Source organism: Prionailurus viverrinus, chromosome A2 (assembly GCF_022837055.1).
Source record: "Prionailurus viverrinus isolate Anna chromosome A2, UM_Priviv_1.0, whole genome shotgun sequence".
In the NCBI taxonomy this organism is placed as follows: domain Eukaryota; kingdom Metazoa; phylum Chordata; class Mammalia; order Carnivora; family Felidae; genus Prionailurus; species Prionailurus viverrinus.
Genome location: NC_062562.1, coordinates 162,697,345 through 162,723,354, shown reverse-complemented (window position 1 = coordinate 162,723,354; position 26,010 = coordinate 162,697,345). Strand labels below are relative to the sequence as shown.

At 52.7% G+C, this 26,010-nt stretch overlaps 1 protein-coding gene across 8 annotated transcripts; it reads left to right on the top strand.

Annotated features, from left to right (window-relative positions):
- The first annotated feature begins 889 nt into the window (after positions 1-889).
- ZNF746 (zinc finger protein 746) lies at positions 890-24,539 on the top strand. Of its 8 annotated transcripts, XR_007149786.1 has the most exons (8): positions 3,983-4,205; positions 4,372-4,671; positions 4,759-4,885; positions 5,891-6,004; positions 20,004-20,195; positions 20,681-20,806; positions 21,737-23,234; positions 23,796-24,539. XR_007149786.1 is itself a non-coding variant. In XM_047847763.1 (7 exons), the coding sequence occupies exons 1-7, from the start codon at positions 1,018-1,020 to the stop codon at positions 22,792-22,794; spliced, it is 1,893 nt and encodes a 630-aa protein (XP_047703719.1). In that variant the 5' UTR covers positions 890-1,017; the 3' UTR covers positions 22,795-24,539. The 8 variants fall into 8 exon arrangements, 7 of the variants coding, with proteins under 7 accessions (XP_047703719.1, XP_047703714.1, XP_047703707.1 ...); XM_047847763.1 differs by lacking the exon at positions 3,983-4,205 and adding an exon at positions 890-1,041 and having other exon boundaries at positions 4,804-4,885; positions 21,740-24,539; XM_047847758.1 differs by lacking the exon at positions 3,983-4,205 and adding an exon at positions 890-1,041 and having other exon boundaries at positions 4,804-4,885; positions 21,737-24,539.
- Positions 24,540-26,010: the final 1,471 nt, after the last annotated feature.

Here is a 26,010-nt window from a genome sequence, read left to right as displayed (position 1 = left end):
TCTCAGCAGGATGCAGGTCCGGCTCGGGGTTCAGGGGGTGACTCAACGCGCGCCCCGCCGTAGGCCAGTGGGTCTGGGGGTTCTGGAGGCCAGTGGGGGGGGGGGGGTCGGGGGCCAGTGGGTCGGTCGGGCAACGTTGGTGGGTAGGGGGGCTAGGGGGTCGGGGGGTCGGGAGACCTGTGGGTCGGGCAGCGTCAGTGGCCGGGTGGTTCAGGGGGTCCGGAGGCTGGTGGGTCGGCTGGCCCGTGGGTCGGACAGCGTCGGTGGGCGGGTGGATAGGGGGGTCGGAAGGTCGGGGGGGTCAGGAGGCCGGTGGGTCGGCGGGCCGGCGGACCGGTGGATCGGAAGGTCGAGGAGTCGGGAGCGGGGGGCGGGGGGGGTGGGTTCGGGGGTCGGGAGGCCGGTATGTCGGAGGTCAGTGGATCCGGGATAGGGCGGTCGGAGAGTCGGGAGGCCGGTGGGTCGGGTCGTCAGTGGGTCCGGGATCCGGCAGTCTGAGAGTGGGAAGGCCGGTGGGTCGGGCGGTCGGGGGTCGGGAAGCCCGTGGGTCGGGGGCTCGGGGGCTCGGGGAGTCGGGGAGGCGCGAGGCCGGTGGGGCGGGGGGTCTGGGGCTCTAGGGGCCCGCGGGCGGGTGGACCGGTGGGTGGGTGGGTCTGCTGGCGGCGGGGAGGGGCGGGGAGGGGCGGGGCGGGCGCCGCGCCTGCCGTTCGCCTCTCCGGGCTGCAGGTGGGGCTGTGCGGCCGCGCTGCCTCCAGGAAGCCTCACGGGCCTGCGCCGGCTCCCAGGATGCAGTGTGGACCGGCCGGGCGCTGACGGCGGCGGCGCGTCTGCGGGCGGAGCGGCGCGGGCCGGCCAGCGAGGAGCGCGGCGACGCGGGCGGAGAAGGCAGGGCAGGGCCGGGCGGGCGCCGCCTGCGGAGAGGCCGGGGGCCGGCCTGCGTGGAGCCGCGCGCGGCGGCGGCGGCGGCGGCGGCGGCGGCGGCGACTTCCTCCGGGCCGGGCCGGACAGCACACGGCCATGGCCGAGGCGGCCGCGGCTCCGGTAAGGGCGGCCCGCGCGCACCGACGCGCGGACTCGGGGCCCGGGCCCAGCACACGGCGCCGCAGGCCCTGGGGAGGGGCTCCGTGGGCCGGGCCGGGCCTCCGTGCCTGGGCTCCGGCGAGCGGGGCGCGGGGTCCGCCGGGGCCTACGGCGCCCGCCGGCCGGGCCCCCCCATTCGCGGCCGAGCCTGAGCAGGGCGGAACCGACCGTCCCCGCAGCGGAGGCCGCCGCACGCCGAGTTCCTGCAGCCCTCCGCGGCTTCCTGCCCCCGCCCCATCCGCCGGCCCCTCCATCTCCGCGCCCCCCACCCCGCGGCTCCTTTCTCTCCCCACCGCTCTGCCTCGGCGCTCCCTACCCCCCAGCTCCCCCCAGCGGCCTGGTGGCACCTGGGAGGCGTCCGAAGCGGCTTGGATGGCGCGCACACCGAGTGCCCGGCTCCATCGAGGTCGGGGCGGAAGACAGCTGCTCCCTCTCGTAGAAGCAGGCAGGCACCAGCCCTGTTAGGCATTATTTTGTCCTCACAACAAACCTGTGGGGTAGGTGCTCGTTCTGTCATACAAAAGAAAAACCCGAGGCCTGGAGAAGTTAACTTGCCTGGGATCGCACAGCTAGAAAGTGTGTGAAAAGACACAGTTGCTCCGTTTTCGGGGCCGCATTGTGTTTTGGGGGAAGCAGACAGGTACACTGGTGTTAAGGATGCAAAACAGAGGTGAGTGGTTCCTGCATTGAAGTAGAAAGGGGCTGTGGGAGTGCAGGGGAAGGAGAGGGAGGGACTGGCACCCCTCCCTGGCTTGTGCTTCTGTGATTTGAGCTGGGCTTTTAGGGAAGGCTAGGATTTCATCAGGCTGGGCGGACCAGTGGAGCTTTCCAGGTCGGGAGGTGGGCTGGAGCACAGAGAGAAAGCGGTGGGGGGGGGGGGGGGCGTGTTCAAGGACCAGAAGGCAGCCCCCTGCACCAGAAGACGGTTTTGGTAGGGAGGCGGTGGGAGAGAAGGCCGCAGGAAGGGCTGGAAGGGGTTTTGATGCCTGGACTTCATCATATGGGTGGGAATTCCTTGAAGGATTTGGAGTTCTCTTACCATCCGCTCCCCTGAAGCATGGACTTTCCGCTTCCCTGGCAGGAGTCTGAGGACAGCCCCATATTATCCACCCACCGGTCAGTAAGGAGCTGGGCCTGAGCACTAACAGTCACCACCTCCCACTAAATAGTCTGAAGCCCTTATACGGGGCTCCCTGCCCCATTAAAATGTAAGAAAACTGTGCCTTGCTGGTCGTAAAGTAGTTTACGCAGATGTCCTTTTCCTGCAACGCAAAGATTGGGATACTGGCAGTCAAGTGCACTGAGATGCCGAGTAGGATTTCAGGAGCTGGGGAGCCAGGTGATGAAGTGAGTGGATGCTTCTGGAGCAAACTCTTGGGAGGCTGGGGTCAGATGGCGGTGGTTGATAGGAAAGGACACGTGGGCAAGGGAAGGGATGGTCGCCGTCATGGAGGGTGGCCCAAGGTGCCAGCCCAGTTCAGCCCCTATAGCCTCGAGGCAGAAACACCTACCCCTTGAGAGCTAGAGTCCCGCCCACATCCAGCTTCCCTCCAATGGTTCTCTGCCTCTCCAGCTCCTCCCCATCCTCTGAGACCCAGGTGAAGCCCTTCTTCAGGTCAGAGGTCATCTGGTATGGCCTCCTAACAGCCACAGAAGCACTGAGGGTGCTTGACAGTCCCCCCCCCCACGCCTCCCCCATCACTGCTCACACTCTCCTCCTCTCCCTATTATCTGAAGCGTCCACCCATGTTGTTCTCAGTGACTTTCTCCAAAGGAGCCCTCACTCGTTCCTGCTAGGCACCGACCATTTGTTGAGGACTGGTTTCCAGAACGTTGTAAGGAGCCGTCCGTCCTCAGGCACCGCCAGAAGGAGGCACAAATATCTAAACCTCTGACCGGCCGGTCCCACCTTCAGATGTGGGTCAGTCAGGTGGTTCAGCCCGTACCCAAAGCAAAATGAGCCCTTTCCTCAGGGTCCCCAGCTGCCAATCAGGTCATTCAGGCTACCATGCGAACTTTCCAGCAACAGGGAAGTCACTGCTTGGGGGAAGCCTTATGACGGTTATCGGATGTAAAAGTCTAACCTCATGGCATGTTTTTACGTTCTTCCCCAATCTGTCAGGTGTGTCATTGATTCTGGGGTGGCTACAAAAATGTCTGAGACTAATTCTCCCTTTGGGAGGGGCTGGATACCACGAGTGACAAAATCAGACTCTCCAGGGACCCAGGGGACCTGGGTTGCTTTTGACCCCTTTTGACCCTTTGACCCACCAATGCCACCTGTGTCAAAGAGTCTAACTCTTGGCTGGTGGAGATTTGCAGTAACGGTGGTTTTTATTAGTTTAAGGAGGAGCAGTTGGGGAGGGGACAAAATCAGATTGCACTGGAGGGAGAGGAATTAGCTGTTTGATTTTTATGTTTATTAGAGTGAGACACGAGGGGCGCCTGGGTGGCTCAGTCGGTTAAGTGTCCGACTTCGGTTCAGGTCACGATCTCCCAGCTGGTGGGTTCGAGCCCCGGGTCGGGCTCCGTGCTGACAGCTCAGAGCCTGGAGCCTGCCTTGGATTCTGTGTTTCCCTCTGTCTCTGTCCCTCCCCCACTTGTGCTCTGACTCTCTCAAAAATAAACAAACATTAAAAAAATTAAAAAAAAAAAAGAGAGACACGAGATACTTTAAAAAAAAAAAAAAAGCAGTTGAGCAATGCTCATGTTTGTGCCGGTTCAGTGAACCAGCTGTTTTTTGTTTGTGTGTGTGTGTGTGTGTGTGTGTGTGTGTGTGTGTGTGTGTGTGTTGCTAGGTCATCATCAGTAGACAGTTCCTGTGCGATTACGATGGGAAGTGCAGGCTGGGCTCTAGTAAATCTGCAGTTTACTATTTATGCGCTGAAATGAGCCAGCAGGGCTAAGTCACTGTTTATTAGCAGAACTGCACTGAGCGCCTTCCGCGGGCCGCGCACTGTGCTGCGGAAGATGCTCCAGAGAGCCCCCGCAGGCAGATGCAGATTAATGGGCAGGGCAGTGAACGCTGGGATCCGGGTGTGCAAGGTGTGCTACAGAGGCCTGGAGGGAAGGCGCCAGCCCAAACAGCCGTGGTGTCTGAGTCCCCCAGAGGAGCCGATCACCAGGTCGCGATCTGGCGTGTGGCACAGGGCGTCCCCGCTTTCCCTTTGTGCTCCGCACACACCCCCCACCCCCACCCCCCGGCCCAGCCCCCCCACCCCTAGCAGAGATGGGCTCAAGGCACACGGTGGACGGCACGGATGATGGTGGACTTCTCCTTGTTTCCGAAAGATTTCTCCGTGGACAATGGCAGCCACAATTCAGGCCATGGAGAGGAAGATCGAGTCGCAGGCTGCCCGCCTGCTGTCCCTCGAAGGTCGAACTGGGATGGCCGAGAAGAAGCTGGCGGACTGCGAGAAGACGGCCGTGGAGTTCGGGAACCAGCTGGAGGGCAAGTGGGCCGTGCTGGGGACCCTGCTGCAGGAGTACGGGCTGCTGCAGAGGCGGCTGGAGAACATGGAGAACCTGCTGAGAAACAGGAACTTCTGGATCCTGCGGCTGCCCCCGGGCAGCAAGGGGGAGGCCCCCAAGGTACCCCTCGGGCACTGGGGGTGGGACAGCGCGCGGGGCCCTGCCCGTAAGCGTGTGGGTGAGCGCACGTGGTGCTTGTGGTTCCAGGTGCCCGTGACCTTTGATGACGTGGCCGTGTATTTCTCTGAGCAGGAGTGGGGCAAGCTGGACGAGTGGCAGAAGGAGCTCTACAAGCACGTGATGCGGGGCAACTACGAGACGCTGGTGTCCCTGGGTAAGGCGCGATGCTCAGTTTTCTGCTAAATGTGATTTTGAGTGTCCCCAAACCTCTCTCCTCGTGCTGGCGGGCTTCGCCACAAGGGTGCGTAAATCACTAGAAGCTTTGACCATGCCGGGCGTTACCTCCTCTCACCGTAGAGGAGCACCGGGTGACTGAGTGGAAAGCTTCCTCTAGCTGGTGAAGTTCACGGGTGGCCGGACAGAGAGGCGTGGTTGTGTTTCTCTTAAGCAGGCATGGAGCATGGACGTCTCTGTCCTGCTGAGGCGGAGTGTAAAACCTCTGACCGTTCTCGGGTCCAGGAAGGAATCGATCCACTTTCTTTTAGCCTTCTCTTACTGGGGCGTGTGGCCTTGATGGTGACACTCCTCCAGTTTAGTGGACAATACGGGCAGACCATGCTTCCCCTCTGCCCCCACAGACTCCCAGGGCCCCTGTCACTCTCCACATGGGGTAACCCCAAGAGGCTGTTTCTTCCTGGGCTTCTTTCCTATTGGGATGGTTTCTGCGTGACCCAGACCTGAAGGCAATAAGGCACGCTCAGTGCGGATGGGAACAGGCGCAAGTGTGACGTTAGATTTTAGCTTGAAGGGAGGCGACTGGGTGGTTCAGTGAGCATCTGACTTCGGCTCAGGTCACAATCTCACAGTTCGTGGGTTCGAGGCCTGCATCGGGCTCTATGCTGATAGCTCAGATTCTGGAGCCTGCTTTGGATTCTGTGTCTCCTCTCTCTGCCCCTCTCTCTCTCTCTCTCTCTCTTTCTCTCTCTCTCTCTAAAAATGAATAAACATTACAAAAAAATTTTTTTAATTAAAATAAAATAAAAATGTCTCCCAGACTGCCAGATGTCCCCTAGGAGACAAAATTGCCCATGGTTGAGAACCAGGACTCTTTACTAATCTAGAAATTTCATTTCTTGGCCATTCTTGGATTCCCAGGCTGCCTGTCCCCAGCTGTGAATGGAACCACGTGGCAAAAGCTAACCTTCCTATCTTTCCTCAGACTACGCCATCTCCAAGCCTGAGGTCCTCTCCCAGACCGAACAGGGGAAGGAGCCGTGCAGCTGGCGTCGCACTGCCCCGAAGGTTCCAGATGTTCCTGTGGACCCGAGTCCAGGTGAGGGGCTGAGAGAAGGCCAGGGATGCCAGGCAATCAGGTGGGAACGGGAAAGTAGAGGGCCAGGGAGGGCATGACTTTCTTTCCACGAAGAGCCAAGGAGAAACCTCAGCCTCGAATGTTTTAAATCTGTTTTTTAATAGTTGAGTTATGACCTACAGCCTGCTCAACAAACAAACACTCTAGGAATACTTCCCAGCGGGGAAACAGGCAGGAAACCTAGCTTTCCAGAAGACAGATAGAGCCAGGGCCCGGAATTAGGGGAAGAGGGAAGAAGTCACTGAGAGGGAAGGTAGGAGTGTGTCGAAGACAAAATTTCTTTCTCAGTTTTATGAAAAGCCAGCCTTACCCCCATCCAAGAGCCGATCTCATCGGCCGGTCACACGTTTCAACGTGATTAGAACCACAGATTTATTTAAGGTGAATCTGGACACCCTGGGTCACGGTCTCAGCTTTTCCTGGAGCCAGTCAGCACCTTTGAAAGTTAAAGAAAGGACAGGTGGATGCGTGAGAAGAGCCTGATCACCAGCGTGATGCCCCAGACAGGTGTAAGGGGTGACAGTCCCTCACTGACCGGGAGACCCCACCTGTGCAGGCTCGAGCCTGCTTTCTCCACAGAACCGCCTCGTCTGTCCCACCTGCCTCAGGATCCCCTGTGGTCCGAACCCCTACGTTACTGAAAAGTCTACCTGTGTTTAATCTGTGATTAACGAAATGTGTTTTCCCTGTTTGCTGCTCCATCGCAATGAGAGGTTCGCCCAGCCAGAGCAGGCGGTGCGTAGAGGTGTCGGGAAAGCGTTCAGCAGTTTAGTTCCCCGGACGGCCCCGCGGACGGCCCCTGAGTCCTTGCTAGGTGCCGAGGGCAGAGCTGGAAGTGGAGCACAGCGGTGCGACTGGGCGGGGCGCCATGTGGTTGGAGATGAGGGATCGGACACCTGCCCGGCTTCCTAGCCTGCGGGGGAGGCCCACCGTGGGTTTGTTCATTTTCCTTATAACATCTACGCGGGGGCCTCTCTGGTTTCCACCCCGTCATTCACGAGAGGGAAGAGGGGCCCCGGAAATACCGTGGCTGCTGGCGGGACCCCACTCGCTCCTCACCCCTTCTGGGCTGGGCATGCCCTCGACAGACCTCGTCTCCGCTTCAGTTCCTAAATTCTCCCGCCCTGCTTCGTGGGGACTCCGTCCCCAGCAAGACCTCAGATCTTTACGCTCTTCCCGGAGCGTCCCCACCCATTCTTGCTCGGGTGGCTTCCCCGGGCCCTGCATTCGCTGCTGCCCGCCCCTGCCCCGCGTCCCGCTCAGCCCCGGCCCGGAAGGCACCGGTGTCCCTGCGCCTCCATGTTGCCCCTGTGCTGGTCTCCCCTCCTCCCTGCAAACCCCCACCTTTCAATCAGACGCCTCCCGTCCTCCTACCGCCTTCCGCGGACCTCATCTCCGCCCCTGCCAGCATTGCTAGCGATGGCACGTCCCCAGGATGGCGCTCTGAGCACCGCAGCCTCTCTGTTCCTTTGCCCCCACCCTCCACTCGCTCTCCACCACCCACCCGGAGGTCCTGCCCCTGAGGCAGGCCTCCCATCTTCTTGACTTGAACCCGGCGCCCTAGTGCTCCTCCTGTCCTTGCAGATGGCTCTGCCCGGTACCCTGACCCCAGCATCTGGCCCTTCCACTGCCCAGCTAGTCCTCAGTTTCTCCTTGCCCAGCCCGGGCTCTGGTCCACTGGCGTCATCCCCCCGTCACGCCTCTTGTGTGTTCACCTGGCAGAACTATAATCCCGGTTAGATCCATCTGCCTGTGGTGCACCTGTTCCCACGCAGCTGCATGTGGCTGCAGAAAACCCCATGAGCCTTCTCTTCCTCACCTGCAACCTGGGGGCTTCAGCACTGCTCCGGGGTCGCACGGTGTCTCCTTGGTCCACTCAGTTGCCCAGAGGTTGGCAAACTGTGGCCTGCAGGCCGGATCACTCACCGTCTGTTCTTTTTTTGGCCGCTGGACTGAGAAGGATTTTCATGTTGAAAAAATACTGTTTGAAACAAAAAGAAACAAACCTCGTGGCCCTCCCACCCCAGCAGCCTGTCTGCCTCACCTGTGCCCCGTTCTCTGTGTTCGCTGCTGTGGCCATCCCTCCCGCCAAAGGCCTGCCTCTGCTGGACGCTAGATCCAGTCTGGCCTCCTCCCTCATCCTTCCCACCAGCATCTGTCTCTGCCGTCGGATGCCCGATCTGGAAACAGACCACTTTTGACCCCACAGCCCTGCCCTCCCACTTCTGCGCTCCTCGTGTCACACTGCCCACAGTCGCTGTCCTCCAGTGCCCGCTTTCTCCCATTCCTCTTCCTGCTCTTGAAGCCCTTCCATCAACATTCCTGGCAAGGCCACCAGGGACCCTCGTGGCGTTACTTTGGGACATTTGTCACCATTGATCACTCTCTTCCCAGATTCACTTCTTTGACAGGAAACCTTCCTGGTTTCCTCCTGCCGCACTTAACACCTTTCCTGTGCTATCCCTGGTGTTCTTTCTGACCTTGAACCGTTGGGGTGCCCTCCCACCTCCGCCCATGCCCCTGCTCTGCCATCCCAGCAGTGGCTCTGAGAGCTCCACGTGCCACCGGTGTGCCTCTTGCCTCACCCCTCCCTCAATTCTGCACACCCCGCTGAGCTCCACCTCCTCCCCCCCCCACCCCCAGCAGACACGTCTTCCTCTCCCCTGCCACAATATAGACAGCTGTCCACCCTGCAGGTGCAGGCCAGGACCCAGGAGTCAGCCCAACGCTTTCTCACACCCACATCCATCGGGAAATCCTAGTAGCTGGCACCCCCTTCAGACTTGTGCAGAGTGCCGTCCCGCCTCGCCTCTACTCTGAGGCCATTGTCTCCTGCGGTCACCTTCCAACCAGCATACCTGCTCCTGCCTTAACCCCCCAGAGCAAGCCTTACACTCTTCTGTTCACAACCCCTTACTGGCTTCCCACTGACTCAGAGACTCTGGCTCATTTCTCTATGTCCCGCTCCCTCTGTTCCAGCCACACCATCCTTGCTTTCCCCCAACACCGCAGGCTGCTCCAGGCTCCAAGCCTTTGCACTTGCCAGGAATGCCCCTCGGATACTTCCCAGCTCCACCCTTTACCTCCTTTGGGTCTCTGCTTGTTGAAAATTGTGGCCCCTTTCCCCCGCCAGAATTTCCAGTCTCCTTCTCCTGCTTTGGTTTGTTCCGTAGCAGATGGTGTCATCTATTATGTATATTTCTAGATTGTTATATATAGTTCATATTTACCGAATTGATGGAGATACAGATATTATATGTATTTCACATAGAGATTATGGATTTCATGTTTACAGATTTTATGTATGGCCAGTAAATTTCACGAGGACAAGAACCTGTATGTCTTTGGTTCATATGATCATTACAGGCACCTAGAATACCGCCTAGCACAGAGTAGGAGTTCAACAGTTATTTGTTGAGTGTCTGTGGTGTTATGTAATTTAAAATATCTGCGTGTTAAAATATGTGTGTTAAATTCCTTGTTAGATTTCCTAGACTCACTCCTCCCTATGGTAACCAGTTGTCCTAAAGTTGGTGTTTATCCTTTCCATCCACATTTTATGTTTTGTATTATTTTTTGTTTTTAATTTAAAGCCAAGCTAGTTAACATTCAGTGTAATAATGATTTCAGGAATAGAATTTACTGATCCGTCACTTACATATAGCACCCAGTGCTCATCCTAACAAGGACCCTCCTTAATGCCCATCCCCCGTTTAGCCCATCCCCCCACCCACCTCCCCTCCAGCAACCCTCAGTTTGTTCTCCATATTTAAGAGTCTCTTATGGTTTGTCTCCCTCTCTGTTTTTATCTTATTTTTGCTTCCCTTCCCTTATGTTCATCTGTTTTGTATCTTAAATTCCACATAGGAGTGAAATCATATGATATTTGTCTTTCTCTGACTTACTTCATTTGCATAATACATTCTAGTTCCATCCACATAGTTGCAAATGGCAAGATTTCATTCTTTTTGATTGCCGAGTAATACTCCATGTATGTATGTATGTATGTATGCATATATATATGTATATGTATATATACATATATGTGTATATACGTGTACACACACACACACACACACACACACCACATCTTCTTTATCCATTCATCCATCAGTGGACACTTGGGCTCTTTCCATACTTTGGCTATTGTCGATAGTGCTGCTATAAACATGGGGATGTATATGTCCCTTCGAAACAGCACACCTGTATGCCGTGGATAAATGCCTAGTAGTGCAATTGCTGGGTCGTAGGGTAGTTCTATTTTTAACTTTTTGAGGAACCTCCACACTGTTTTCCAGAGTGGCTGCACCAGCTCGCATTCTCACCAGCATTGTAAAAGGGTTCTTCTTTCTCTGCATCCTCGCCAACATCTGTTGTTGCCTGAGTTGTTAATGTCAGCCATTCTGACAGGTGAGAGGTGGTATCTCACCGTGGTTTTGATTTGTATTTCCCGGATGATGAGTGATGTTGAGCATCTTTTCGTGTGTCTGTTAGCCATCTGGATGTCTTTGGAAAAGTGTCTACTCATGTCTTTTGCCCATCCATCCCACTTTAAAACTTTTATTTAAAACTATGTGTATATGTAGCCATAAACAATACACAATGTGGTTTTGCAGGTTTTGGAAAGTTATATCAATGTCATTATATTTATCACTCAATATTTGGTATTTCAGGTTTATCTCCACTGATGCGTATAGATCAAGTCCATTCATTTTAACAGATGCTTACTATCCCCAAAGCAACCGCATTACATTTATTATCCACTGGTCTGTTGATTTGCACTTCCGCTGTGTGTGATTTTTCCCTCTCACAAGTGGTGCTGCAGTGGGCAGTTTTACACCTGTCTCTCTGTGTCCATGAGCCGCAGACTCTCTGGGGAATAGACCCGGAGAGGAACCCCTGCATCACAGGGCACACTTGTCTACACCTCTGCTGTTGCCATGGTTACACCAGCGTGTCCCGCTCCCTTCAGCAGTTCTGAGTACCTGTTTTCTTACAGCTTTGCCCACTTTCGTCCTGAGACTCTCGCCAGTCTGATGGAGGTTGAAATGAACGGCATGGTTTTCATTTGCATTTCCCCAACTCTTAGGGAGATGGAGCCTCCTTTTCACGTTTATTTGGTTTCTTTGCAAATTGTCTTTCTCTGGTTTTCACTCTCTTATCGATTCAGACTTTACATAGGTTCTGGATACTAACCCTTTGTCTGTTATTTGCATTACAAAACATCTCCCAGTCTGTATCAGGTCTTCTAAGTTTGTAGTGCCTTGTATAGAAGCCTTGATTTTGGGTCGAATCAAACTTACCCATTTCTTCCTTTACGATCTGCTTTTTCTATCTTAAGATAGCCTTCCCTACCTCATTCCAGGTCAGAAGGACATTCGCCTCTACCTTCTTATAAAACTTTCAGAGTTTTGCTTTTCACATTTAAGTGTTTATCAAGAATTAATATATGTGTAGGTTGCAAGGGAGAATGAAAAATGTTTTTCCCCACAAGGGTATCTGATTTCCCAACAAAGTTTGCTGAGGATTCTTTCTTTTCTCCAATGATTTGTACTGCCAGTTTGGTCGTGAACCGGGTTCCCATACACACAGGCACATTTTCTGGGCTCTTTATTCTGTGTTTTGGGTCTTGGTCTCTACGCCAACACGCACTGTTTTAGCTTCATAATAAGCCCTCGTACCTAGAAGACTAAGCCTTCCCTACTTGCTCTCCAGAACTTTCCGTGGCTTTTGTTCTTCTTGGGCCTTTGTTCTCCTATATGAGTTTCAGAATCTTTATGTCAAGTTCTCAGAAAATCCGGCTGGCATTCTGATTGGAATTGCATTTACTGTATAATTTCATTTCTGGAGAATTACCCTTATTACAATATGAGCCCCTCTACCCATGGGAAGACTCGTTTAACGAAGGCTTCTGTGTGTGCTTGAAGAAGGCTTCAGTTTTCTCTGATCGTTGTGTCTATTGTGAATGGGGTTTTTACATTAATTACACTTTTTATTATATGAAATTTATTGTCAAATTAGTTTCCATACAACACCCAGTGCTCACCCCAAAAGATGCCCCTCTTCAATGCCCATCACCTACCCTCCCCTCCCTACATTTTAAATAGTTATCACAGGTACACAGCTCTGCTGTTGACTTTCTTTAGTAAAAAACAACTTTTACTCAACTTTCTTATTCTAATGATTTGCCAATTTAGGTTCTCATGGTTTTTTGGTTTGGGTTTTTTTTTTTTTTGGTGTTTTTTTTTTTTTTTTTTTTTTTTTTTTTTTAATGTAGGCAATTGTACCCTCCACAGATAACACAAAAGTTATCTCTTCTTTTTAAATTGTTGTAACTTTATTTTTCTCATCCAGCAGTTTGGCTAGGACATTGCCGAGCAGTTCCAGAGATAGCTGGCATCCTTATCTGTGAGGTGCTTTGAAGGTCTCAGCAGTTAAGGATGGTTTTTGCCATAGACTTTCGATAGTACTCTTATTATAAGTTTATAGAAGTTTCCTTCCACTTCTGGCTAAAGCTATTGTGAGCAAGTATTATGTTGTATCAAATGGGTTCTTTTTTTCTTTTTTAATATTGTTTTGTTTCTTTAAAACATTGTAACCGTATATCATACATAACATTAGCAAATACATACAGAACAAAATCCGTGTGACCCTTGGAGAATCATAGTAAACACCCATAGTCTCAATACCCAGCATCAGAAATAGAACACAGCCAGAACCTTCCATGGCCCCATTGTCATTTTCTGATCCCATCCCCCCCCCCTTCCTTTTACAGATAAACAGAAAATTCAGAAGTAGATATGACCAGTCCCTTGGTTTTCTTTACATTTTTCATTCCTTGTGTGTATATTCCTAAATGCCATTGTGAACCTTTTTTGAATGACACCACACCATCTCTAGTCTTCAAGTTGAACTTGGTGCAGATCATACCATCCGTATCCTTTCGTTTGACCTTGATTCTGAGCGGCGTCCCTGCTGATGCGGTACAGCTGACGTCCGTTCCTTTTCACCACTTCATGGGTTTCTCTCTTATGACTATGACACAGCGCATTTTTTCCTTCTGCTGATGGGCGTTTGTCTTGTTTCTAACTTTTTTGCTTTTAGGAACAGTGATGTTGGGAACATCGTTACGCGTGCGCAAAACTTCTTCTAGTTGTAGACCCGGGCGTGGAACTGCCGGGGCCTAGGAAAGATGCATGTTCGACTTTTCCAGGTGACGTCTGAGTGTTCAAAGCGGCACTGCCACCAGGCACCCGCCAGCGGTGCCCGGACGTCCGCGGCACCTCATCCTCGCCAGCCCCGGAAATGCCTGCGTCCTCACTTCTGCCCATCTGGTGGGAGTGAACCGGGTTAAAAGTCGTATTTTACCACGTGCATTTTCCTAATTAGTGAGATTGCACATCACGTCCCCCGCTTCCAGGCCACTTACCTTTCCTTTTCTGTGAAATGCCTGTTGAGTGTGTCTGTTGTCCATTTCTCTTGTAAGTTGTTTTCCCTTTCCTTACCGATTTGTAAGCGCTCCTTTCATGTTCTGAGTATTAATCTTCTCGTCAGGTATGTGTATTGCCGATACCTTCTCCGGTCACGGTGTATTTTAAAGAACAGATGCTTTTGATTTTAATGTACCGGGATTTACTAGTTTTTACCTTTATGGTTTGTCCTTTTTATGTCGTAAACTAGTAAGAAATCTTCCCTACCTCGAGGTTGCGATACACCATCTCACATTTTCTTCTAAAGGTTCTGCCTTCCGCGTTCAAGCGCTGAGTCTGTCGGGGCTGGATTTCCCTGGCGGTGGGAGGCGGGAGCCTGGTCCCTCCACACCAGTGCTTCGGGTCTTTTCCTTTGTTCTTTGGGATCAGCTTCTCAATTGCCTTATAATAAGTTCTGTGAAAAATCCAGCTGGGATTGTGGTTGGAGTTGCACTCAGTCTATTATGCCCGTTGGAGACAACGGACTCCTTTGCCGTTATTCGTGTTATTTGTGAATGTCTGAAGCCCCTCCGTTCAGCTCGTCTGTACTCTCTCATTGAAGTTTTAGAATTTTCCCCCCAAAAGATCTTGTTTTTGTTGTTATTAGGTATGTTACTAGGTTCCTGGTGTTTATTTTTATTCTTTCCTTTTTTTTTTTTTTTTTTTAGTTTTTTCTCTTGTATTTTTCTTAAGTTTTATTTATTTATTGTGAGAGAGAGAGAGAGAAAGAATGAGTTGTTGGGGGGGGACGGGAGCAGAGAGAGCAAGAGAGATGCAGAGAACAATGCAGGGCTCGAACCCACGAACTGTGAGATCATGACCTGAGCTGAAATCTAGAGTCAGATGCTTAACCGACTGAGCCACCCAGGCGCCCCTTTCGTTTTTTTTTTTTTAAATCATTATTACCAGTGGTGCCTTTTGTTAACATGCTTCTTCTATCTGTTGCCGATGTTTGCTAGAGCTGCGGGGCAGGAAACACTCCTCTCCAGGCACCTTATCTCTCGCAGGGGCTCAGTTATGTGACATCCCTCTCTGCCCCCAGGCATCCCCTCCAGGGGGCCCACCAGGGACAGTCCTTGTTTGTCTGTCCTCCTCCCCTGGGGCAGCTGGTCACCCACAGGGGACAGGTTCCTTCACTGCGGTCAGGTAGGGGACTTCCTGTCCTAGAGTCAGTAGTAGGAACCCCTCTTGTGGACGATAATCCTCAGCTATCATTATGTAATAAAAACAGTTTACCCTCACCTGACTTCCTCTTTTGTTTTATTTTCTCTGTTAAGATCCACGACAGGGAAGAAAAATGGTAGTTGATAGGCTCCCTTAAAACCCTTTTGGAAAGCATACAAAAATACAGTTGTATTTCATTTACTGATATTTCCACCTAAAAACCTTGCTCACATTCTCATTAATGCTAATAACATTGCTAATAATTGTCTGATGATTCTCAGATCTCCTGAAAAGATAATCCTATCATCTATGAGTAATAAGAATGTTTTGTCTCCTTTCAGATCTTTACGGTTAATTTTTTTCTTGTCTTATTGTGCTGGCTGAAATAAAAGTAGCGATAGCAGGTATCCTTGGTTCATGATTTTAAAGAGAATGCTTATTAACTTTTCACATTGAGTCTAACGTTTGTTAAAGGTTTTGTTTATCAGTACCCTTCATGAAGTTAAAGAAGTTTCCCGTATTTCCAATTGATGAGATATTTCTAATAAGGAAAGATGTTGAATTTTTATACAATGCTATTCTGGTGTTTGTTGAGATGATTATGTGATTTTTCCTCCGTTAACCTGCTAATACGGCAAATTATGTGATTTTCTATTGTTGAATCAATCCTGTGATCTGAGAATAAACCTAACTTAGTCATGAACCTTTATATACACTGCTGGATTCTGGATTTAGTATGCTAGTTGTTTAGGATTTTTGAATCTTTGTTCATGAGTGAAACTGGCCTATTTTACTTTTTCAGACTGTCTGTCTGGTTTTGATATAAGCTATGACGTATTCCCTCCTTTTTTATTTTCTCAGAGCGTTTGTGTAATATTGCAATTATCCGTTCCTTGAATGTTGAGTAGAGAATACCAGTGAGGCCATCTGGGCCTCAAGTGGTCTTTGTGGGGGGAGATTTTGGTCTACTGACTGAAGTTCTTTAATAGGGATAGGACTATTCAGGTTTTCTATCACTTTTTAGTCAGTTTTAGCAAATTCTAGTTTTTCTAAGAAATTTGTCCACCTCCCCAGAGTTTCCAAATGACTTGGAGTAACATTCATAAAACCATCTTCTAATCTCTGCTGTGTTTATAATTCTGTTCTTTTTCCATTCTTCATGTTGGTTATCAGTGCTTTCTCCTTTTTTTCTTAATAGACGTAACGGTTTAATAGTCTCTTCAAAGAACCAACTTTTGGCTCTCTGTATTCTATCTTTGTTTTCTCTTTTATTAATTTATGCTCTTGTATTGTTGCCTGTCTTCTACTTTTTATTTATTTTATTTTTAATGTTTATCTATTTTGAGAGAGAGTGTGTGCACGAGTGGGGGAGGGTCAGAGAGAGAGAGAGAGAGAGAGAGAATCCCAAGCAGGCTCCACACAAACTGTGAGATCGTGACCTGAGCCAAAATCAAGAGCCAGACTCAACTGGCTGGGCCACCCAGGCATCCCTGTCTTCTAGTTTTTAAAGGGGTTTTGTTGTGCATGTCATTTCTTTTCCAGCATCTTGCCCTGACCCTTAATTTTCAACCCGTCTTCTCTTTTTAATATAAATATACAAGGTCATAAAATTCCCTCTAAGTACCATTGTAGATGCAACTCACATATTTTGATAAATTATATTTTCATTAGCATTGGGTTCCAAATATCTTCTAATTTTCATTGTGATTTCTCCTTAGAGTCTTGAATTATTTAGAAAACATAGATTTTTTTTTTTATGTTTATTTTCGAGAGAGAGAGAGAGAGAGACAGAGTGTGAGTGGAGGAGGGGTAGAGAGAGAGAGGGAGACACAGAATCCGAAGCAGGCTCCAGGCTCTGAGCTGTCAGTCAGCACAGAGCCCAACGTGGAGCCCAAACCCACAAACTGTGAGATCATGATCTGAGCCAAAGTCAGTCGCTTAACCTACTGAGCCCCCCAGGCGCCCTAGATATTTTTAAATTTTAGTAGGTATGGGGAGTTTGGGGGTATATGTTATTGATTTCTAACTTAATGTTATAGTTACAAAATCAGTGTTTAAAAGATTAGTATTTTAAAAATTGACTAAAGTTTGCTTTATGGTCTAGAAAGTGTTCATTTTTCCTTCTTGCTCGGGGTGGCTTAAAAAACTTGAGTTTTCCTTGTCTTTAGATTCTACTGTGTCCATTTGATCAGGTTTGTTAATAGTGTATTCGAATCCTATGACCTTGAGTCAGCTAGATTTATCAGTTATAGAAACAGGTATGTTGAAATACTCCACTGAGAAGTTGGGAGTTATTTCTTCTGGAGTTTTGCTGTATTATTTTAAAGCTAAGTTATTAGATTAAAAATGTAGAATTAGTTTTTCTTTCTGGCCAATATAACTTTGCACAGTGGTCCTTTTTTTATTTCTGTGAATATTTCTCTTTTTAAATTCTATTTCGACGGGGCACCTGGGTGGCTCAGTTGGTTAAGCTTCCAACTTCGGCTCAGGTCATGATGTCACAGTTTGTGAGTTCGAGCCCCATGTCGGGCTCTGTGCTGACAGCTCAGAGTCTGGAGCCTGCTTCAGTTTCTGCATCTCCCTCTCTCTCTCTGACCCTCCCCTGCTTGTGCTCTGTCTCTGTGTCTCTCTCTCAAAAATAAATAAACATTTAAAAAAAAAATCTATTTTGGGACGTCTGGGTGGCTCAGTCGGTTAAGCCTCTGACTTTGGTGCAGGTCATGATCTTGTGGTTTGTGAGTTCAAGCCCCACGTTGGCCTCTGTGCTGACAGCTCAGAGCCTGGAGCCTGCTTCCGATTCTGTGTCTCCTTCTCTCTCTGCCCTCCCCTTCTTGTTCTCTCTCTCTCTCTCTCTCTCTCTCTCTTAAAAATAAACATTGAGGGGCGCCTGGGTGGCGCAGTCGGTTAAGCGTCCGACTTCAGCCAGGTCACGATCTCACGGTCCGTGAGTTCGAGCCCCGCGTCAGGCTCTGGGCTGATGGCTCAGAGCCTGGAGCCTGTTTCCGATTCTGTGTCTCCCTCTCTCTCTGCCCCTCCCCCGTTCATGCTCTGTCTCTCTCTGTCCCAAAAATAAATAAACATTGAAAAAAAAAATTTTTTTTTTTTAAATAAAATAAAATAAACATTGAAAAAAAAATTTTTTTTATTTTATTTCATCAGATATGGGATAACTGCATCTTTTTAAAAATTTTCTTTATTCTGGCTTTGATTCTTTTACACTGCTTTTGCAGCCTTCTGTTGTAGGCGTGTCTTTTGCAAACCGCATATAGTTAGGTTTCTTGTTCATTTTTAGTCCGATCATCTTTACCTTTTAAATGTCCAGCATGGTGGGCACTAGCCACATGTGGCTGTTGGTGACTTAAAAAGTACTATAAAGATGAGATACATAAATGCTGAACATTTTGGATATATTGGGTTAAGTAAAATATATTGTTAAAATTAATTCCACCTGTTTCTTTTTATTTTACTATTTTTTTTTTAACATTTGTTTATTTTATTTTTGAGAGAGAGAGAGAGCACGAACTGGGGAGGCGCAGAGAGGGAAAGAGAGGTAGAATCCCAGGCAGGCTCCACACCACCAGCACAGAGCCTGACGCGGGGCTTGAACCCAGAAACCGTGAGATCATGACCTGAGCTGAAGTCAGACACCCAACCGACTGAGCCACCCAGGCGCCCCTCCTGTAATCAGTTTTGATACTCTCATCAGATGCTCTCCCTTTTTATTTTTCTGAATATATTAAGGTCCATATTCTGTATATGGTAATTCCAGTATCCTAACATCTCTGCAGGGCAGATGCTGCAGTGTGTGGTCTGCTGACCCACTGAGGCAGCTGCTTTTCTGGTTGAGGTGGCGATTTGTAGTTGTGAGCTCAGTAATGTCTGAGAACTGTGTTTATTTTTTTTGTCATGTTTAATTTTATTTATTTACTTTGAGAGAGACGGAGAGTGAGCTCGCACGCGTGGGCACAAGCCAGGGAGGAGCAGAGAGAGAGGGAGAGAGAGAGAATCCCAAGCAGGCTCCACGCTGTCAGCACAGAGCCCGACAGGGGGCTCGATCTCAGGAACCGTGAGATCATGACCTGAGCTGAAACCAAGAGTCAGACGCTTAACCTACTGAGCCACCCAGGCATCCCCTGAAAGATTTAAGATGTTTAAGATGCTGTCATCCTGAGACTCTCTGTCCACCTCTGCTGGTCCTTGGGGCCACCAAGACCTTGGCCTGGAGGTTTCCGGGCCACTCCGTGGTGTGACCTGGCACCAGTGACCCTCGGGCACAGGCTGTGCTGTGTCAACTCCCACGCTGATACTTAAGACACCATATCCTTCAGCTTCTTTTTTCCATAGTTCTTGGGAGTGAGTTTGGCCACGACTCTCGTGTTGTTTGGCCACTCTCCTGGTTTGTAAGTTTATTTTCATAGGACCTCCTGTGGCCTGAGTTTATTTTCATAGGACCTCCTGTGGCCTGAGTTGGGGGGGGGGTGTCCCCATGGGCAGGTTTGCATTCCCTGTGCTGGGCGGGTGGGGGGGGGGGGCCGCCTGGGCGCCGTGGTGGTCAGCCAGCGTTTCTGTGAATTTCTCAGCTTAGGGTCTCTGTACCACGTAGGCAGTATGAATTCGGTGTGGACATGGGGAAATTCCCGTTTCTTAGGGTGGCTGTCCCACCCGTGGCTCTAGACAGGTGGCGGCTTCCTTGTAGCGCCCTCAGGTGGATGGAGTTATTTCCAGCTCCCAGCTCACCGAAGGGACAGAGCCTCCTGGCTCCTGGCTTCACGCAGGCAGCTCAGCACTGTCTCGCCACACCTGGACATCAAAGCCCAGCCTCCAAGGCCTGTGTCCTGTTCCAGCAACTCCCTGGGTCACCTGGCCTCTGTTCCAACTCTTGATTTGACTTTGCATTTGCTCTTTGATTCTTATATCTGGAATCTTTGTTTTATGCTCACTCATACATGTGCGGGGGGTGGGGCAGAGGGGTATGGTTTGGGGGGATACTCGGGCTTACATTTTATGTAACGTTTCTGTGTTAAGAGTGAGGGCAGGACCTCCCCAGAGCAGCGCGGCCTTCCCCAGGGACCAAAGATCCAGCCCTAAGAACTCACGGTCATATTCCTCACCCCTTCCCACCCTCCCCTATGCTCACTACCGTGTGACCTCACGCTTTGCCCAGAAGGCCCCGCTGCCCCTGCTTGCTCTGGCCTTCCGTTCCCACCAGGCTCTTTTGCCATCTGAGCCTTGTAAGCGCCCGTGTCCATTTCCTTGGCTGGATGTGTGTCCCCCACCGGGGCCGAGGGGCCCTGATGCTGTGTGTTCATGCACTTTCCCTTTCTCAGGCTCGGGGCCCCCGGTTCCTGCCCCTGACCTCTTAATGCAGATCAAGCAGGAGGGCGAGCTCCAGCTCCAGGAGCAGCAGGCTCTGGGGGTAGAGGCCTGGGCAGCCGGACAGCCGGATATCGGGGAGGAGCCGTGGGGCCTCAGCCAGCTGGACTCCGGAGCAGGAGACGTCTCTACAGATGCCGCCTCTGGTGAGTGGCCGCAGCTAAAGCAGACACAGGGACAAGTGTGGGGGCTGACGGCAGGGTGTGGGAAAGGACCTGGAAGCACTGTGGAGCTGTGGCCTCCCAGATCTTGGACATCCGGCCTGACCCACTGGGGAGTTTTCCCCCATGAAGGGAGGGGGCTGTGCCTAATGATACCTTGTGCCCGCCCCCCCCCGGGTTTGGTGGTGCTCACGTCTCAGAGCCTCTCTGCCTGACCTCGGTCCACTGCACTCCTGTTTGCCTTGTCCTCGCCCCAGGGCAAATTGCCAGCTGCCTCGCATTACAGAGGCCTGCATGAAATAAGCAGTGACATCGAGCTTCCTGGTGCCTCAGAGAAGGGGGCCACAGAAAACTGGGTGCGGGAGACGAGAGGTGGTTACGCTCCCGCAGAAAAGGCCCAGGTGGGATCTTAGAGTCTCACCTGCCCTTCCTTCCCCTAACCCCCGGGCTCTGATCTGTCCTCACTGCAGGCGTCCACTCCAACTTTTCCACCACGATCCCACCCACTTCCTGGCAGGCGGACCTCCCTCCCCATCACCCTTCTTCAGCATGCTCGGACGGGACACTGAAGCTCAACACAGCAGCCTCCACGGAAGGTATGGTGCGGCTGAGAGGGGGCGGGAAAGGCTCACGTCTGCCTGCAAGGCTGCCTCGGCCCGGGGCCCTCGTTTTTACTGCCGAACTTCCCTGACCTCTCAGCCAACAGGCCTTTAGGTGTCTGTGGCGTTAGGACTCTATAGTCTGTCCTTGATCTCCTTCCAAACTCTTAAGCTCAAACAGCCTTTCTTGAGAGCGTATGTGTTTCCGACTGTCCCTTTCATATATGGTCCTAACCAGTCAACCCTGCTAAAGCTGATCCCTTGAGAGGACGTATCGCCTGCCCAGGCTCAGCCGCCCTGGCTCTCTGCTGGCGTGGGAAAAACCAAACCAGACCAGAGCCGCTTGTGACCCATCAACACTACCAAAGACAGGCGTCCGAAGGCCAGGATCAGGAAGAACGACTACCAAACTTATGGATTAGTTTTCCATTTACTTCTGTTTTGAAGGCCAGTTATCTGTTACTTTCCTCATTCCTGTCATATTTGTGCTAAAAGCCCAGGTCCCTGATATAAAACTTCAGGATGTGAGAGTCAAGTACATTTATATAAAATCAAACACAGTTTTACTGTTTGGCTAATATTTTTCTCACTAGCCGGCGGGCCACATAGAATGCTTGCTGCATTCCAAACGTGCCCACCAGTGGTCAGCCTTAGGATGAACTCAGGAGTAGCCTTAATAACCAAAGCGAAAATGAGACCCGGGTGAGCAAATGCGATGGTTGCTTTACCTGTGAAGGTCCTCGCCCAGGGTTTGGCCGCATGACTGCCGGTGGGGGGGCTCTGCCCAACGGGATCCTGAGGCTTGGGAGAGTAGGACTCACCGTCATGGTGGAGCGGAGTAGCTGCCGAACAGCCAGACGGAAGGATCGGCTCCTCCCTTAAGCAGGTACGGGACGCGACGATACCGGGTCCTTCTGCCTTTCTCAGCAGATGTCAAAATTGTGATAAAAACAGAAGTCCAGGAAGAGGAGGTGGTGGCCACGCCAGTGCATCCTACCGACCTGGAGGCTCACGGGACCCTGTTTGGACCAGGCCAAGCCACAAGGTTTTTCCCTAGTCCCGTCCAGGAAGGAGCCTGGGAAAACCAGGGCGGCTCCTTCCCCAGCCAGGACCCTGTGCTGGGGCTGAGAGAGCCCGCCCGGCCTGAGCGGGACATGGGCGAGCTCAGCCCCGCGGTGGCCCAGGAGGAGACCCCGCCGGGGGACTGGCTCTTTGGGGGGGTCCGGTGGGGCTGGAATTTCCGGTGTAAGCCCCCCGTGGGCCTGAACCCGAGGACTGGGCCCGAGGGGGTGCCCTACACCTCCCCCGACAGCGGGGAGGCCGTGCTGGACCCCAGCCAGGCCCCGAGACCCTTCGGCGACCCCTGTAAATACCCCGGCCGGACCAAGGGCTTCGGCCACAAGCCGGGCCTGAAGAAGCACCCCGCCGCCCCGCCGGGAGGGCGGCCCTTCACCTGCGCCACGTGCGGGAAGAGCTTCCAGCTGCAGGTGAGCCTGAGCGCGCACCAGCGCAGCTGCGGGCCGCCCGAGGGGGCGCCGGGGGCGGCGGGCGGCGGCGCGCGGGACGGCAGCGCGCTGCGGTGCGGGGAGTGCGGCCGCTGCTTCACGCGCCCCGCGCACCTCATCCGCCACCGCATGCTGCACACGGGCGAGCGGCCGTTCCCCTGCACCGAGTGCGAGAAGCGCTTCACCGAGCGCTCCAAGCTCATCGACCACTACCGAACGCACACGGGCGTGCGGCCCTTCACCTGCACGGTCTGCGGCAAGAGCTTCATCCGCAAGGACCACCTACGCAAGCACCAGCGCAACCACGCGGCGGGGGCCAAGGGCCCGGCCCGCGGCCAGCCCCTCCCGCCCCTCCCGGCCGGGCCCCCGGACCCCTTCAAGAGCCCGGCCTCCAAAGGACCCTTGGCCTCCACAGACCTAGTGACCGACTGGACTTGTGGCCTGAGCGTCCTGGGACCCAGCGACGGCGCGGACCTGTGACGCCCCCCGCCCTCCCCCGCCCGAGCTGGCGAGGGTGGGGGGGGCGCCCCGGTGTCCTGGCCCCGCTGCAGGCCACGCGCCTAAGGAGAGCCCCACTCGGAGGCGGCAGGGCGGTGGTGGGAACGGAGCCCGGGGAAGCCGGTTTCCCAGCCGCTGAACTGATCGCTGGAGGGAGAGAAACTATCAAACGATCCGGCCTCCACCTCTAAACAAAGTAGAATTCTCTGATTGTGGAACTGAGCAGCATAGAATTTTAAGTAATTTAATTATGGAGACTTTTTTTTTTTTTTTTTTTTTTTTTTAATTCTTGACGAAAACGCTGGAAAATAGTCGTAGCACCAGTTTAAACTTTATAGTGTACTTTCGGTTTCCGGAGCGTGCGTTTGTGTGGGCTGTGACCGTACCAAGTCCGACAGTGAGTTGGCCGGCTGGGGACACAGGTGAGGAGGGTCCCGGACCTGCCCTGGCCCCGCTGACTCCTAGGGAGGGGCCGGTGGGGGTGGCGGCGCAGCAGAGTTGAGAAACCCCCGCCCCACCTGGCCACCAAGCTGGCCTGGTGGTGGGGCAGGTCTGGGCCTGGGGCTCCAAGCTCCTCCCATCACCCATCCCCTCCAGGGTGTGGAACCCCCACCACGGGTCAGAGTCCACAGGGAGAAGGACGCGCCCACCGGCAGCCAGTCCCGTTCCCCAGCTTGCCCCTCCATCTGAAAAGTCCCCCCACCCAAAGTGCTGGCCCATTATGGGCCATCTGCTGCCCCTAACGGCAAGGGATCTGGGTGGTGTCACCCTGTTATGGGACTCAGGGCCTCATAAAGGAGAGCCACCTGAAAACACAGTGTTAGGGCTGCGCAGGGGAGGAGGCAGAGGTGGGCAGGCCCAACCTTTCACCCTCAGTTACCGGCGGAGCCAGGAACAAAGCCTGGCCTGCCGAACCCCACGAACCCCATGTGGGGCCACTTTCCTCTCCAGCCAAATGCTTCTCTTTCCTTTGCTCTGTGTAGTGAGTGTTTCTTCGTTGTCAGAACGCTTTCACATCGCGTCTCATTTGATTACTGTGACCTTGTAAAGCACGCGGGACGAGTGTTGTTAGAGATGAGGAAGTAAACTCCTCCAAGGGCACCCCTCCCAGCCTCACTCGGGAGTGCGAGGCCGCGTGCCAGCAGTCGAGGAAGGCCACGGATTAGACAGGCTGGTCGTCCTGGAGCACCACCGGCTTGGGGGAAAGAAGGTACTTGCGGCTGCCCTCTGAAGATCTGTACCACCGCTGGCCGAGCAAAATCATTAGGCGGCAAGGTTCTGCTGGCCTGTCTGGAGTGTGCACCCATTCTCCCCAGGGGGCGGGGGGAGGGTGCCGGGTGGCAGGTCTGAGGCTGCGTGAGGGGCAAGTGCTTGTTCATTCCCCCTCTGACATCGTAGAGGTAGAATTAGAAACAGCCCAGGTTTCTTGATTCTGCCGCAATGCTGTTCCTACCACACAAGTGTCCGTTCCTGTTTCGTTGGCACAGCCACTGGTCCCCTTGCCCCCAACGGGTAACCTGTTCCCCCCTGAGGAACCAGAGACCGTGGCTTCCTTTCAGTCCGCTTCCTCATGCGTCCTTTTGTTAGGCAATAGACTAGTTCGGAAAATTGTTTCTATGTACTGTATATTTTGTACCCGTTTACACTTCTAATATTGATATAACTGATATTTTGAAAAACGGATGAAGAGGAAACATCCTGTTAAAATAAAACCTAACCAGCACCAAGACGGCTTGGCGGGTTCCATTCTTAGACCTGTGTCTTGGGCACTGATGCCTCTAGACCCTCCTCCCACGGGAGCCGTGTGGCCAGCTTCCTGGGCGCTCTCCTCCTACACGTGGTCACCTCGGACCCAGGGAGGCCGCCGGCCCACAGAGCTAGGAGTGGAAGAACCCAGAGAAGTCTGACTCCATGGAGGGGAAACCATAACGCGCCCAGTCACTTTGCGTCAGAGTAGAGTCCTGCTTTGTGTCGTCCGGCTTGATGTAATGCGATGCGAGGTGCGTGAGACCGGGTCTGGGAGAAGAACTGCAGAGCATCCGAGAAAAGCGGATGCCGGGTGTTCTCTCCTCGCCTCGTGCCTCTGCTGGGCCCGCAGCTGCTGTGTTCCTGGTCCGGGGGTGGAGGCCGCCCCGACAACCAGAGCCAACGGTTGTGAATGTTCTATCTCGTGTGTTCGGTCTTTTTCATCTTGATCTTTGTCTTTTTAAGAAAATGAAAACGTACAATAAAACCTGCGGAAACTTGCCACGAGGGCCTGGGAGTGGGACGGGGCGAAAGCGAGAGTGGGTGTCCCGTGGCGTCGAGGTGACGATGGCAGCGCGCTCCTCACTGGCAGCCCTGCCCTCCCCCGCTGGACGTGGCCCCGGTGCTCGGAAATCAAGCAGGGACGATCCTGGTGACTGCCGGGCTCACCGTGCCACCGCCCCGCCGCCGCACGGGGACATCCCCACACGCCCTCTTGCCACACGCCCTGTGCGCACGAATCCCGAGGACCCTGCCAAAGTCCCCAGCCATTTAGTGGTTCACTCCAGGGCCGACTCCTGAGGCTCTCCGGGCAGAGCATGGGGGGAGGGGGGTGAAGTTCAGTATCCAAAGGGGTGCCCCCATCAGTAGTTAGGGAGACCAGGCCAGCCACGTGGGCGGGGGGCCCCACCACTGCTGGGAAGCATCAGCCTTAGGTCGGAGCACTGTGGTCCCTGTTCGTTGAGTGTCCTTTTGCTGCTATAACAAATGAGCACAAACTTTGTGGCTTCAACCAGTACAGACCTATTTTATGCCTCTGGAGGTCAGAAGTCCAGAACGAGCCTTACGGAGCTAAACTCGGTGTCAGCAGAGCTGCGTTCCTTCTAGACTCCAGGGGAGAACCCACTGCCTCCCCTTTTCCAACTTCTAGAAGCCCCCTGCCTTTCTTGGTTCGTGGCCCCTTCCTTCATCTTCAGTGGGGGTCACTCCAACCTCTGCTTCTATCATCCCATCTTTTTCCGGCTTTGACTCTCTTGCCTCCCTCTCAGAATCTTTTTTTTCTCTCTCTCTCTCTTTTTTTTTTTTTTTTTTTTAAAGTTTATCCATTTATTTTGAGAGAGAGAAAGAGCACAGGCCGGGGAGGAGCAGAGAGAGAGAGAATCCCAAGCAGGCTCTGTGCTGTCAGCGCAGAGCCCCACGCAGGGCTCGAACCCACAAACCAAACCGTGAGAT

Bases quoted from the DNA above. Each gene is read 5' to 3' on its own strand.
- ZNF746 (XM_047847730.1), top strand. From the start codon at position 4,077: ATGCAGATTAATGGGCAGGGCAGTGAACGCTGGGATCCGGGTGTGCAA. The intron at 6,005-20,003 runs GTGAGGGGCTGA...TCCCTTTCTCAG, and splicing joins TCCTGTGGACCCGAGTCCAG to GCTCGGGGCCCCCGGTTCCT. The intron at 20,807-21,736 runs GTATGGTGCGGC...TGCCTTTCTCAG, and splicing joins CACAGCAGCCTCCACGGAAG to CAGATGTCAAAATTGTGATA.